This window comes from Cydia strobilella, chromosome 15, assembly GCF_947568885.1.
Source record: "Cydia strobilella chromosome 15, ilCydStro3.1, whole genome shotgun sequence".
In the NCBI taxonomy this organism is placed as follows: domain Eukaryota; kingdom Metazoa; phylum Arthropoda; class Insecta; order Lepidoptera; family Tortricidae; genus Cydia; species Cydia strobilella.
The window spans coordinates 9614148-9628299 of NC_086055.1; the positions used below are offsets into that span (position 1 = coordinate 9614148).

Below are 14152 nucleotides of genomic sequence, written 5' to 3' on the forward strand. Positions count from 1 at the left end.
CTCCAGCAAATCAATTGTCAGTCAGCGGAATGTCCAAATGACGCAATTGGGTCATTTGAAACCAGAACTTGGCCTGAGAAACCGCAGTATGGTGTTGGCAAACAGCTACCTAGGTAATACCGACACTTGGATAGTGTAATATTATTAATATACCTACTCTAAGGTTAGCTGGAAGAGATCCTTTATAGGCATAAGTTCGCCTACGTACCTAAATTTATGTAAATTTCATGTAAACCTATTTTTGTACAATAAAGTAATTATTACTACTACCACTACTAAAATGTATTGATTACTCGTCATCGTATATGATTGATTATCCTACAATTAATATTATAAATGTGAAAGTTCATACGTGTGTTACTCGATCGCACACATCGGCTAAACGGCTTTGGATTTGGCACACAGATAGTTTAGAACCTGTATGTAAATATGTTAATATAATAAAAAAATTATTTACATTTATATGTGAAAAAGTGCCACTAAAGCTTGAACACGCCAAAACGTGGGCACACATTTTTTCTTACAATTTTTGTCACGGTTGTTTTTTTTTGTTTACCTAAATTAAAATCGCTATAGCATGAGGAACATATGATACCCCAATAGTTCAATTCTATACTTCGTAGTTGTCAATTCTATAATTCGTTTTCATGATAACGAGCATTAAACAATGACGAAGCGAAATCATTTTGACCAAAAAGCCTTGGAAAATTCGATTTAGGCTAAAAAAACTTGGGAAAATATGAATATATCAAGAATCGATTAGTTTTTGTGTTTTTCAAATGTTGCGAAAACGTTAATGAATAGAAAGACAATCAGAAAGCAGAAAAACACGACATTAAAATGAGAAAAAAAAAGAAACTAGGAACATAAAGCGTTCTTACATAAAAACCGAAACCTATCTTTTCTTATGTTGCAAAAAAGGAAGAAATATCTCAAATGTATGCACAAAAAGTGAAGTCAAGTTAGATTAAGAGCTAGCAAGAGCTTATCTGCCTCCAAAATTGTGAGCTAAATGAAATGTGTATGCAAAATGTAGGGTATAAAAACGATTTGATCATTTTTAATGTATTTGAGAGTGTTAAGTGTTAGACGATAGATTCTATATAAATACAAACTTCAAACAATAACACAGAATAAAACCTTTGACTTGTATGAGTCGCTAATACATTCCAGAAGATTGTAAGATAAAAAAAATGCTAAGTATCCCCATTATTTATTGGTTCAGCAAGCTATTTGTGATTATATCAAGCGTCGCCGTTAATTAATTCGCATAAGGGACATTAACCATAGAAATATATGCAAGTAACATTTGTGAAAATGACCTAAACCTATTTTAAAGAAGTCACAGCCCACAGTTACTATTTTGGTAGCATACATCGTGTTGTCATTACACTATAACAGTGAGGAAAGAGTATTATCACGATAGACATGCTGAAAAATGCCAAAGGGGTACTTTTGGCGGATGGTTCTAAATTAAGGCGGATGGCAATGAACTGGGTCCATATCAAGGAATATTTGATAAAGACACCTGCTAAAGTTATATTATCAACTAATCCGCAAATAACTTAAACATACGGTAATCATGTCGTGCAAAATGTCCGTGTCCTGGTCATCACAAAGTCTGTGACATGTCAAATCCTGAGCCTGAAATGTAATTCTAGTATATTAGCATGATAAACTATAATATTTTCAACTATATTCAATATATATTTCGCTTCTGACCTTTTTTTCTATATATTTGTAATTTTATGTGCCCACGTTTTGGCGTGTTCAAGCTTTAACAACCATAGCGGACAAAGTCGGGGGCAGATTTCATACTTTAAAATAAGTCAGTGGAATTTTCCACTTAAAACAAATAATGATGTAAATACGCATATTTTTATACAAAAAAAAGTTCATACACAAAGAAACAGTGAAATCATAATGGCGTTTGTTGTTGACGACAGATTTCCTAAACGACGCAAAAAAACCGCTAAAACATCATGAATAATGCACGTCATCAATTGTTGTTGTGTGCAAAAATAGCAGTCTGAAGCTAAGTGCAATCAAGATAGCATTTCGGCATATTAAAATATCAAAGTATGTACCTAAATATAAAAAAATATATGGATATAGGCATTTTATATCGATAGAACGTACAAAATACGAAATCGAGAGCAACGTAGTTAAGAACTAAGCTGTGTCATACCTATTATTTAAAAAAAAGAGCGAGAAAGTCCTAAAAGTGATAAAGGTCGTAAATTAAGTTAGCATTGTATGTATATATATATAGGCCATTATACGTTATTAGGGCAGTTAGGTGCTTCAACTGTTTTCCTGCGAAGCGTGCGCCGCCCACGTCGCCGCGTCATCGGCACGGCACGGCACAGGTCTCCTGGCGTTATGCCATGTAAACACACGACCAAATAGGGCAACGACCACATCACAAACTCAAATAGATATCTATTAATACTACTTAGTTTAAAAATAAAGTGAATGCGGGGAACACGTGTGAGGATCCTGAGATTAATTGCCGATGAGTTTAGGAATGAGCGGGGATATTCTTTTAAAGTTTTGGTGTTTAACATTGATTTATCTTATGTTGACGCAACAGTCGATTCCTTTCTGAGAAACGGTCTTATATATCTTTAGCGGCGAGATAACAAATTAACAATTTCCTTTTGAAACATAAATCATCTTGTTAGTGTAGATTGTTGAAATGTCAATTGAAAAGACTGATTTTTATATGATTTCTAATAAACCCTCTTGATAAAACTCTTTGTTACGGAACACAAACAAAAATAAACACTTGTTTCTTCACAATGAAGAGCGCGCTTGAGACCGATATTTGGGTAGGTAGCTAATTAAAGAAACAGCTGGCTAACTTTAATAAAAACGGAACTTTTTGAAATGCTTGTAAGCAACGCTTAGGTATATGTCAATAACGGATATTTAAATTAATATACATGCAATTTCCATCGCGTTATATCAATTGGTCCGAGGAAAGTAAACTGCCTGTGAATTGATCAAACATTTCATCTCGACTGTAAGCTCCTTCCTAATATATCTTGACCGCGAGATTCGTAACAACTGTGAGTTATCGGTCAGGCGTATGCTGGTTCACTGGTAAAGAAATGTTCAGCAAGTTGTGATTTAATAGGCCCGTGACGCAGTTCGCAACGCAGCGCAGTACAACGCACCGTAGTGTAGTGAAAACCTACCGCCCACGTGACTGTAAAGGTCACAGCATAGACGCAGTAAGCAATACATTGTGAAAGACGGTCAAATGCGTAGTTGTTACGTTCTCCATTCTATCGGGCTTTTATTTAGCTAGACTTACATGCAGATCGTCAATATTTTTGCCTTTTATGTACATTGTTTGTCTGTATTGGTTGCATAAATCGATAACCAGTCTTGAAGCTTCTATAAATAACTCTAGCTTTAGAAACGAATGGATAACCTTAACATGAAAATAAAATACATAATATGTTTGAACAGAAAACATCCAATCCAAAGCGCTTCTTGTCTCAGCCGTTTATTATTTTTATTTATTGTTTAGGCTTAGTAGGTGTGTTCGGGTAATTTTGGAAATTGGGCAATCCCGAAACGAGTCATTTAAAAATCACTCATATTCCGTTATAATAAAGCTCGTCACGGACGGAGCGATAATATATCTGCCGATATTGGCAGATACCGACAGATACTGACAGACATTATGGTATGACCTCAAAATATGTATAGGTATAAATAAGTTAATTATGTAACAAAACTAAATGACGTTAATAATAATAATTAAGTAATAATGCTGTAATAATGATATAATAATAATAATTGATTTCATCCATTTATATTTCCGAAATGTACATATGTAAATCTTGACATGTAATTTATATTACCAATAAAGTATGAGTATGAGTATGAGTATGGATTGTTTAATTTGTTTGTACAACTATTTTGAATTAATAAAAAAAAAATATCTGCGAGTGTCGCTAAGCACCACACACGCAACGATACCAAAATATATATCGCTCTCTGTCTTGCACCTACATTGTGAGAGAGACAAAATATACCGATCGATAATACGTCGAAAGGCATCTTAAGGCCGTTCCATCGGTTTGCCGCTGTCACTGTCACATTTGGCAAGAAAGAACGGGAAAGATCATGCGCGCCAAGTGTCAATCTTGATAGGATTTTATCGATTTTTATTTATTTTAAAAACGTTACCTTACAATATCGAAATTCGAAAGCTATGAAATATTAATAACCGAGTAAAATTTGATTAAAAGTCCGAGTTAGAGGTTACTTTGGGAATTATTTGTATCGAGCGAAGTGTCATAATTCGTGTATCGGAAATCGGAAGCTATGTTATTAAAGATAATATAGTCAAGAACTACATATATTTTTTCCACGTCTACGAATATCAACTCCTCTTAGAAAAACATGATCATATAAGGAGATTTTTCACATTCTGGCTCAGGGAACCGCCTTAAGGCACCTGCAGATGCCTTGCGATAAGATATCGGCAGATACCAAAATATATATTACAGCTTAGTGTGTGGGCTCTGTCAAATAGTCGGTATCTGCCGATATTTTATCGCTCCGTCTGTGATGAACTTAACAGTCCGTTTTCTGAATAGCCACTTTTTTTGTATTTTTTTTTACCTATCGGAATGGCCCTTATACACCTAAAATATAAAGTATTACAAGGAGACGCAATACCCAACCCAATTGAACTTTCATATGTAAAGTGCATCAAACACTTAGCGAATTTCATAGCTAGTAACAGTAGTAACCCGGTCACTGTTTTCATTGAGGAGTTTTTTACGAGCCAATAAATTTGCTCCCACGGGCCACGCCGCCGCCTCCTAGCAACGCGCCCACGGCCGTCCAAAAAGGTCGCGAGTGTGTGGAGGCGAAATAGGTGTTTGCTTAACAACGTTTAATATGAAATAAAACTATGAAAACAGATTATATCGCGTATATTGAATTTATAATACATCCCGACGTTACGTTTAATATGTTACTGGTACCAGACCAGCTGGTAAAGGCTCTCTTGATTGTTCAAATACTGATAAGAAAGTTGCATTTTATCCACATGTGAGGCAAAGTAATCAAATCCAATTTTTTTTTTGTTTTCTTATATTTGCTGGTAAATTGACTTTTAAATGTTGATTTTTGATGAATGATAAATATTTAATAATATTCACTTTGAATCGATTTCTCCATACAATTACGAACCCACTGTACACTGTTTTCAGGAATGTCAAACGTCATTTCATACTTTACTAAATTATAGGTGTAGTACGTTCCATTGCTCGCTGGCAAACCTTAAGATTCGACTTTAGAGGTTAGAATGGGAAGGATGTACAATTGTATAAGTATGTCAGGAGTTCAAGAGTTTGCTCTTAAGACATACCTAAGGGAAGGTCACCCGTCACCCTTTATTAGTGCTATCATGGACCAGATTCCAGAAGCTCTTCCAGGCGTTCTTCTCGATAAGGACGTTATCGTAATACGATGTTAACTTTTTAAAATGCTTACCTATTTTTTTTATTTAATGTTTACAATCATTACAATTTGGCTTACAATCCAATTGTCACCAAGACCGAAAGAAACTTACTTTAGGACTATATAATTTGATTATCAATTATAATTTTATCCTTCATAACGTCGTGGCGTAAAATAGGTATGGAAATAGTTTCCGTTTGCACGTAAACTAGAATCCCATCAAAAACATTACATGTAAAAAGATGCAAGTCTCGCAACCCAGTTCTTCTACTACAAAAAAGTTTTGAGATGTAATGTGATAACAAGTCGGTTATTTTAGTCAGTGCCAGGGGGTGTTCAAACCGTAACAATATTAGATACTTACCTTTATTTTTTTAATACATACAACATACAATGACTTGGCAATCGCACACAATGCTTTACTTTGTTCAAACTGTATGTCATTATTAGGGCTAGCGCTATGTTCAATTATAGTCTAAGATACGTGATGACGTCATATATGGTCGACCTTCACCGATACGTCTGACGGATGAAACTTATATTTTATGAAAGAAAATATGTTCCTGAACATAAATAAATAGGGTTGCCTAAAGAAATATGGTCAAGGCTATTTAGGTCTTTTAAAATGAATACGAGTTTCCAAAAATTAATTGTTGATAAAGTGAATATTTTCGGAAATAATCGCCTCGAAAGAAACAAAATGTATGTAAGGATTTTTTGTTGCGTTAAACCCAATGATGTGGGATGTCGTTGGATAGGTTTTTTTTAAATAAATAGAGGTTTTAGAAAAACATTTTTTGATAAAGTGAATATTTTCTTTTAAACTAATTACTTTCAAATTTGGAGCTCGTGGGTCTGCTAGAAGTGCCTTAGAATTATGATGATCGTGAGTGAGTGTGTCAGTGACAAAACTAAGGAACTTTGACATGCAATAATTCTTAAACTACAAGTTCAAATAGAAAGTTCTTGGGAATATATGTAAGCCATATCACGCCCTATATGTCACTGAAAATTCAGGGCTCTAGCTTTAGCCAGCATAAAATTACAGGACGTCGAAAATGGCATGAATGGCTTCGAGAAAAGGATTGTACGGCCGTGCCTCTTTGTTTTGCTCGACTTGGCGGGGGCACTGCCGTGCCCCCAGATCACGAGCGCCGGCGCTAACAATGCCATTCTTAACACATAGCTCCATGTAAAGTAAACCTTATAAATCTGACCTCTTATTGTGGTTAATTGTTACGAAAGTAACGGTTAAGTTATGCTAAATGCGATCTGACAGACGAGTATAAAACAAGGGTGCCATTTCAATCCCTGGATGGGGAGGGATGTGAACCTGACGGAATTAAAAGTCCAGTGCCTCTTATCAAATATTTGCCTCCAGCGGATTCTTAATTAGGTACTTTGGATACGTGGGCAGACGGAACTCGGATATCTTGGAAAAGCGCATTGTAGTTGGCATGGTGGATGGAGGACGGGGTAGTGGACTGACCCGCTGGGTAGACATTGTCAAGAAAGCCTGCCAGGGATCTACAGTATCTACACAGGCGCCTATTTTAATAATAAAACTTCCGTGAGACACAGACATATTAAATATATTAATAACGGGTCAATGCCGTAAACTAGGGTAGTTTCTCGCCCGCCACCGGCGCCCGCGCCGAGTCATCGGGCGCGGAGGGCTGCGGCCCGCAGTCTGCGCCGGTCCGTCACCGTTAACGCAAGCTCCTGATGACACTCCTCGGTAGAGTAAAACATGTCGAGCGTTTTTCGACTTAAAATACGTGAGGGATCCTTTATTAATATATTTAACAGGTGCCTATTATTAGGACGGCGAAAAATCGTGCAGAATGAAGAGCCTTGGTGCACAAAATAATGACTTAATGTGGTCTTGACCCTTAGTTATCAGGAAGAAGAGTGAAATGCTCAGATACACCAGCTTATTTGTTACAGATATCAAAGTAATATTATACTGGTTCGCCTTACAACTCACATGCCCGTGCAATCAATGAGAATGCGCAGCTAGTTTATGAATAAAGGGTAGCAACAGCCGCGCCAGTAAATTAATAACCGCAGGTGACACTGGTTAATTCCGGATTAATCGAACAATCGGAAATTGTTCGACGCTATGATCAATTGCAAATTACTCCGCGTACCCGATTGTTCGAGTAATAAATGTGCACTCTCATTTCTCCCGTTTGAAAAGGAGTATGTGCATAGCAGATAACCTTCGCTTGAGCTTTAGCAATACCTTGTGGGGCGCGGCTTGGAGTTTGATGTTAAGACACCTATTAGAAAAAATAGGTGGCGAAGACCTGATTCCTGCGCGTATCTTACCCCCATCCGAAGCTTTCTAATGCGACAAAACTCATACACGTTCATATATTAGGTACCTCAAGACTTATCGCCTCCGTACCAAACCGTTCATTATTTCGTTTCTAGCTTTAGTGCTGAACACACGAGCGTTTCATGCCCGCGGATCTATACGATACAAAAAACGCCACTTCGATTATACAGCAACATCGCCTTATTGCATTTTGCCGCCGGAGAGAAACGCCAGTATGTCAAGGCTATTAAACTCTTTGACATCTATTGATTATATAAAATATTGGTACCTATGACTTACCTCGTTTATGTGTTTATATGTTTTGATGAGATCCACGCTTAGCTTCCGTAATGGTGCTGTTGAGGGGTCCCGAAAGTGGTGTGGTATTCGTGCTTGCATAGCCTGTACAATGAAAATAATTAATTAGTTTATTGTCATAAATATAATAACTAATGGCAATAAAAACAGTTAAAGCAAAAATAAGAGAAGCAGCTAATTGGGATCGAGGCAGTTTGCTCAAACATCTATCTATATATATAAACGTAAAAGTCCTGACTGACTGACTCCCTTAAATCAACGCCCAGCCCAAACCGTTGGACCTAGAGAGCTGAATTTTTCTCAATAGGTAGCTTTTATGACGTTAGTATCCACTAAGAAGGGGTTTTTCAAAGTTCATCCCCAAAGGTGGTGAAAAAGGGGTTAAAAGTTTGTATGGAGATCATAATTTTTTTTTAGTGCGGGACTTGAAACTTCGTATAAAGGCATATTATTAAAATACAAGAAAAGTGATTTCAGCGTTTTTAAAAATTCATCCCCTAAATGGGTTGAAAGTTTGAATCTATTACAAATACTTTGAAACTTCCTAGAAAAGCATAATAGCCGATTACAAAAAAAAAAGTAATATTGACGTTTTTGGAAATTCAATCCCTAAGGGGGTTAAAAAGGGGATGAAAGTTTGTCTTGGGGTTCAAATTTTATAATATAAATGTTTATTAATTCTAATAAAAAAAACAAGAAAACTCATTTCAGCGTTTTAAAAAATTCATCCCCCCAGGTGGTGAAAAAGGGGTTGAAAGTTTGTATGGAGATCAAATATTTTTGTGAGTGTTGGCCTTGAATCTTCGTATAAAGGTATATTATAAGAAGAGATAAAAGCACAGAGAGTATGGGAAGAAGAGGCTGGATGCAGACAGTCGAAGATGAAGATGAGGAGAACCAGGTATCTTTTAAAACTAGGTAAGAGCAGTCTAAGACTATTGACAGGTATCATTACAGGTCATAACACTCTCAACAGACACCTTAAGATAATGGAAATTAGCAGAGACGCCTCTTGTCCACATTGTGGTAAGGAGGAGACCAGCTTTCACTTACTAGCAGAGTGTATTATGTATGCGGCATCGCGATATAATATGTTCGGTAGAGACACGCTGAAAGAGAATGAACTAAAGGATGTCGAACTTAAAGATGTCCTTCTGTTCTGCAGGAAAACAAGAAGATTTGAGGAGAATAGTGTGGGAATGCCGCCGGGACAGTAACCTGCAGCTCCAACTTCAGAGAACTGGGCTGAATGAACGCGACACGTGATCGACAGCCCGCCTGCCTCCGGCCGGGCGTCCCTACACTACATCTACATATTATAAGAAAACAAGAAAAGTAATTTCAGCGTTTTTAAAAATTCATTCCTTAAAAGGGTTAAAAAGGGGTTGAAAGTTTGTATAGGGTCCAAATTATATTTTAAGCTAAGAGTTTGAAACTTCGTATAAAGGTATTTGATTAAAAGAGAAGAAAGCTAATTTCAGCGTTTTTGAAAATCCATCCCTTAAGGTGGTGAAAATGGGGTAAAAAGTTTGTATGGAGGTCAAACATTTTTTTAAGTGCGCGACTTGAATTTTTGTATAAAGGCATATTATTAGAATACAAAAAAAAAGTAATTTAAGCGTTTTTAAATATTCATCCCCTAAAAGGGTTAAAAAGGGGTTGAAAGTGAATCTATTACAAATGCTTTGAAACTTCTTAGAAAGGCATTGTATAAGATTCCAAAAAAGTTATTTCAACGTTCTTAAAAATTCAATCCCTAAAGGGGGTAGTAAAGGGGATGTAAGTTTATATGTGGTACAAATTTTCTTTTAAGCTAGGAACTTGAAACGTGGTAAAAAGGGCATTATATTAAAATAGACGAAAACTGATTACTTACACCAACGTTTTTGAAAGGTTTTACTTATTAATAGTTTCGGGAGCGAATATTTTTTTTTAAATAGTGGACTTGTAAATCTTCTAAGAGGGTCGAAAGTGAATATATCGCGAACAATTTTTTTCAGTTAGGGTCTTGAAACTTCGTAGTTTGTGAAAGACAAATTTCATGCGTTGTATAATTATTAACAAATGATTAACCGTCCCTACTGATATCTTTTGCTGCATAATGTTCTATATTATGCTCATGTAGAATATATAACCACCAACATACAAATCCACGCGTACGAAGTCGCGGGCAACAGCTAGTTTTAACATAAGATAGAAACTTGTCTAATATGTAATAAGAAATGGGTCGTGCATAAAATTAAAACGTGCTAATGCTAAGAGCATGCCATGCGAATTGCGAATGATAGTAAATTAATAACATAATACATCAATAATTCGATACAAACATTGCTACAAGCAAGGAAGGCATACAAAGTGAACTAGAACCGTACTAGTTTTTTGTAATTACTTCTGGATACCAGTAACTGGCACCAGTGAGTTTCTACGTGTTATAGTATAGTTATATGCCAGCGAGACGACCCTCAACGACTGGCAGTAACGTATCGGAGGCGGTTACGATTACAATATTTGAACTTCTTTGTATGAGATTGCGTAAGTATGCATAGACCACGCGATTCCCGATCTTGCACCCCATGTGACATCTTACATACATAAATATTAAAATATTGTAAACGCTACGCTACTGCGCCGCACCACTGCTGTTGGTTTGTGCATTTGCAGTTTAAATCATCTTTTTGCGTAACAAAATACAATATGGCAACCAATTACAATATACTACGATGAAAGCTGTCACGCAATATTCTCGTAACCTGATCACGGCTTTGATAGTAGCTACTATGTTACACTCTTACAATAAGGCGGAGATAATCTAACAAAGTTTGTATTCAAGCAAGTTACTCGGACACAACAAGAAAGAAACCTAATCATTTTACGCGAGAAACTCTAGTCGGGGTACATTTATTAATTAAGTGTACTATGGCCACACAGAACGTGTATTCCCATTACTCACCCGAGCGCAGACGAATCTAAGGCTAATAGCAATAGCACAATCGGATTAAGACTAACCTCAAACTCTCTAGAGCAGCCCTGAAATTTGTTGTGTATGTTAATTAAACGGTATCTTTTTCATGTCCACACTATTTGACATTTGGGGACCTCTAGGAACCGCCACTATCTTGGAAAATGTGTACCATCTTGGAGAAATTTGCATTTTACTCGGAATCTAAGTTCTCTATGACAATATCATGTAAGGCAACATTAAAGCCGATTAAATTCTACACAAAAAAGTCTTCGACACTACGGAAAAAAATACATGTTCTTAGAGAAAATACTTACTGAACCCAGATTTAGCGCTTATACCCGTTCAGGGGACATTCTTTTAATAGGAAAGTTTGACGAATATGTCAAACTAGCTGTTGCCCGCGACTTCGTACGCGTGGATTTGTATGTTGGTGGTTATTATTATTATTCTACATACATGCATACATTAGGACATTTATGCTATTTTAAGTTCTTTGTTCATCCCATGTATGTTTACTGTGTTATCTCCTCAATAAATAATAATAAATAAATACATGAGCATAATGTAGAACATTATGCAACATGTCTATTTTATTGAAATCCGCTTAATAGTTTAGGCGCTAGAAGAAAAAAATATGACTTAATATTGTGAAAACAGGTTGTGAAGGGCAAGAAAAATCTACCGATACGTCATTTAAAAATATCCGTCCAGTATCCTAAGCTACAGGGTGTACTGAATCATCAGTACTTAAACCCATAACCCTACTTTCTGGTTAAGTCACAGTCGACTAAAATGTTGATATTGGGGTAGATCGTGTACAAATGTATGTAAAAGTGGAATTCATATTCCTCCAACTTTCCTATTAAGAGAATGTGTGTGTAAGGGTATAAGCGCTAAATCTGGATTCAGCAAATATTTTCTATAAGAACATGTATTTTTTCCGCAATAGTGTCGAAGACTTTTTTGTGTAGAATTTAATCGGCTTCAATGTTACCTCACATCATATTGTCATAGAGAACTTAGATTCCGAGTAAAATGCAAATTCCTCCAAGATGGTACACATTTTCTAAGATGGTGGCGGTTCCTTGAGGTCCCCAAATGTCGAATAGTGTGGACATGAAAAAGAACCTTTAATTAACACACATACCAAATTTCAGGAGTGTCCTAGAGATTTCGAGGTTAGTCCTAATCCGATTGTGCTATAAGATAAACTAGCGTAACTATGATCCGTTACAACTACGCGTAATCAAAGCGCATTTATACTGGTATACCGAGATCTTAGACTAGCCTGGCAACTGCAATCGATTTTAATGTCACCTCAGAGCCTTCCATCGATCGAATATTCAATACTAAACAGTTTCAGTGAAAGCGAAGTTCTTCGTTAATTAGCGTGGTTACGGGGTAATTTATTTAGTTGAGGTAATGTCTGGCGTATTATTAATGTTCCTTTTAATAAGACAAAAGGACGCGCGCGGGTTAGAGTGACGAGGCGCTTCGTGTGAAAGCATGGGCGATCAGTCCGCGAGATCTGATTCGGTTGGTACTGGAAAGTACATTTTAATCCACTAAATAAATTATGTCGAAACAAAGAAATTTAAAAATACTTAAACGGTATTAATAGAAATTACAAAATAACTTCCTAAGTTTTAACTAATTAATGTCGTAATGTACCAATAGGGAGTGTGTATTGAACTGCCTGTTTACTGATGCGAAGTGTAAATGTCAAGTTTAAGCTTCCAGTGTAACACACAAGATGGCAGAACCTACAATGCACAAGAAAACATACGTGAACAGTGGAGGGCAGCATTTGCTTTGGCATGAAGTGTCAATGTACAGTTTATGTTTCCGATTCAGGCCACAAGATGGCGGACCCTCCAACGCGCACGGCCCCTATAAAATAGTCTACGGACCACACCCTTTTCCGTTTGCTTTTGACTCTTCATAAAATACAGCAATGACACCATTTCGCAAAAGAGAGTTACTCTGCATAAGTGCTTAGTCCTTACAAGACAATGAGCATTAAGTACGAAGTATCATGGAAGAAACAAAGTAACCTCATGTGTCCTTATACGAGTAGATACTTAAAAGGAGACAGTGTTATTTTTGTAACATTGTAACAAATACAATATTAGATATTTTAGTTTTTTCTAAGATACCGTTTTACATTGACGTTGCATGGGTGCTACAGAATGCTACATTTTTCGTTTCGACATACCGAGTTTAGGTTTTTCAAAATGAAACTTTCCAGTAGCTAGCCTCCGATTCACTTAGATCTGTCCTAGCGCAGCAAACTGCCTCGTGTATCATTTACCTGGGCGGGGATACGGTAGCGGCAGAAAGCCCTGGGGCGCGCGGTGGCGCTCACCTGAATGTCCGAAGGCGCGCTCATGGAGGCGAGCTGCTCCTCTGCCACCAGCCGGCCGTACAGCGGCCCGTGCCGCCTCTCGCCCGCCTCGGGCATGCCGCCGCCGACAACGCCTACTGCAACAATAACAGATGGTACATCAGTGTGGGTTACCTTTTTGTTGTGGGCGATATGATGAATTTACACGATCTTAGTTGTAAAGTTGGTAAATGGCGAAATAGCTAATAAATATTAAATATTCCCTTCCATAGGCTTCCATGCCTACTGTCTAACCAACAAACTGTATCTAGCCTATGATAAGTGCGTACATATAACTTTTACAAAAAACAAATGTAAAATACTAACAAATTACAACATAGGAGGAGAACCTGTCCAGGGAGTTAATCATGTTAAGGATCTAGGGGTTACGTTAGATGAAAAACTTACTCTCGATCAACACGTTCATAAAATTACAACCAAAGCATATCAAATGTTAGGTTTCGTTCTTAGGGCAGCCAAACCACTAAAAAAATCCTCATCCTACTTGTTGTTATATAACTCCTTAGTCCGCCCCTACCTTGAATATGCCTCGCAAGTTTGGAACCCCCATTACAAAATTTACAAAAACGCGATTGAAGCCGTTCAAAAACGATTCCTGAGAGCTCTTCATTATAGAATGACCCATGCTCCATTGTCATACGACAAGCTCCTCGAACGTTAC

At 36.9% G+C, this 14152-nt stretch overlaps 1 protein-coding gene across 7 annotated transcripts in view; it reads right to left on the reverse strand.

Moving 5' to 3' along the window:
* Positions 1-14152, reverse strand: part of LOC134748024 (serine/threonine-protein kinase minibrain) — a 174882-nt gene that overhangs the window by 131310 nt on the left and 29420 nt on the right. For 5 of the 7 annotated variants that reach the window (XR_010128378.1, XM_063682735.1, XM_063682734.1 and 2 more), the window contains exons 2-3: positions 13399-13568; positions 8108-8209 (exon numbers count right to left, since the gene is read on the reverse strand). Coding sequence is in view for 6 of the 7 variants with exons in the window: in XM_063682735.1 (XP_063538805.1) it covers positions 8108-8209; positions 13399-13568 (272 nt within the window). In the remaining variant the exon portion in view is untranslated. The remainder of the gene's footprint in view (positions 1-8107; positions 8210-13398; positions 13569-14152) is intronic. The other 2 variants (XM_063682737.1, XM_063682738.1) reach the window with 1 other exon arrangement.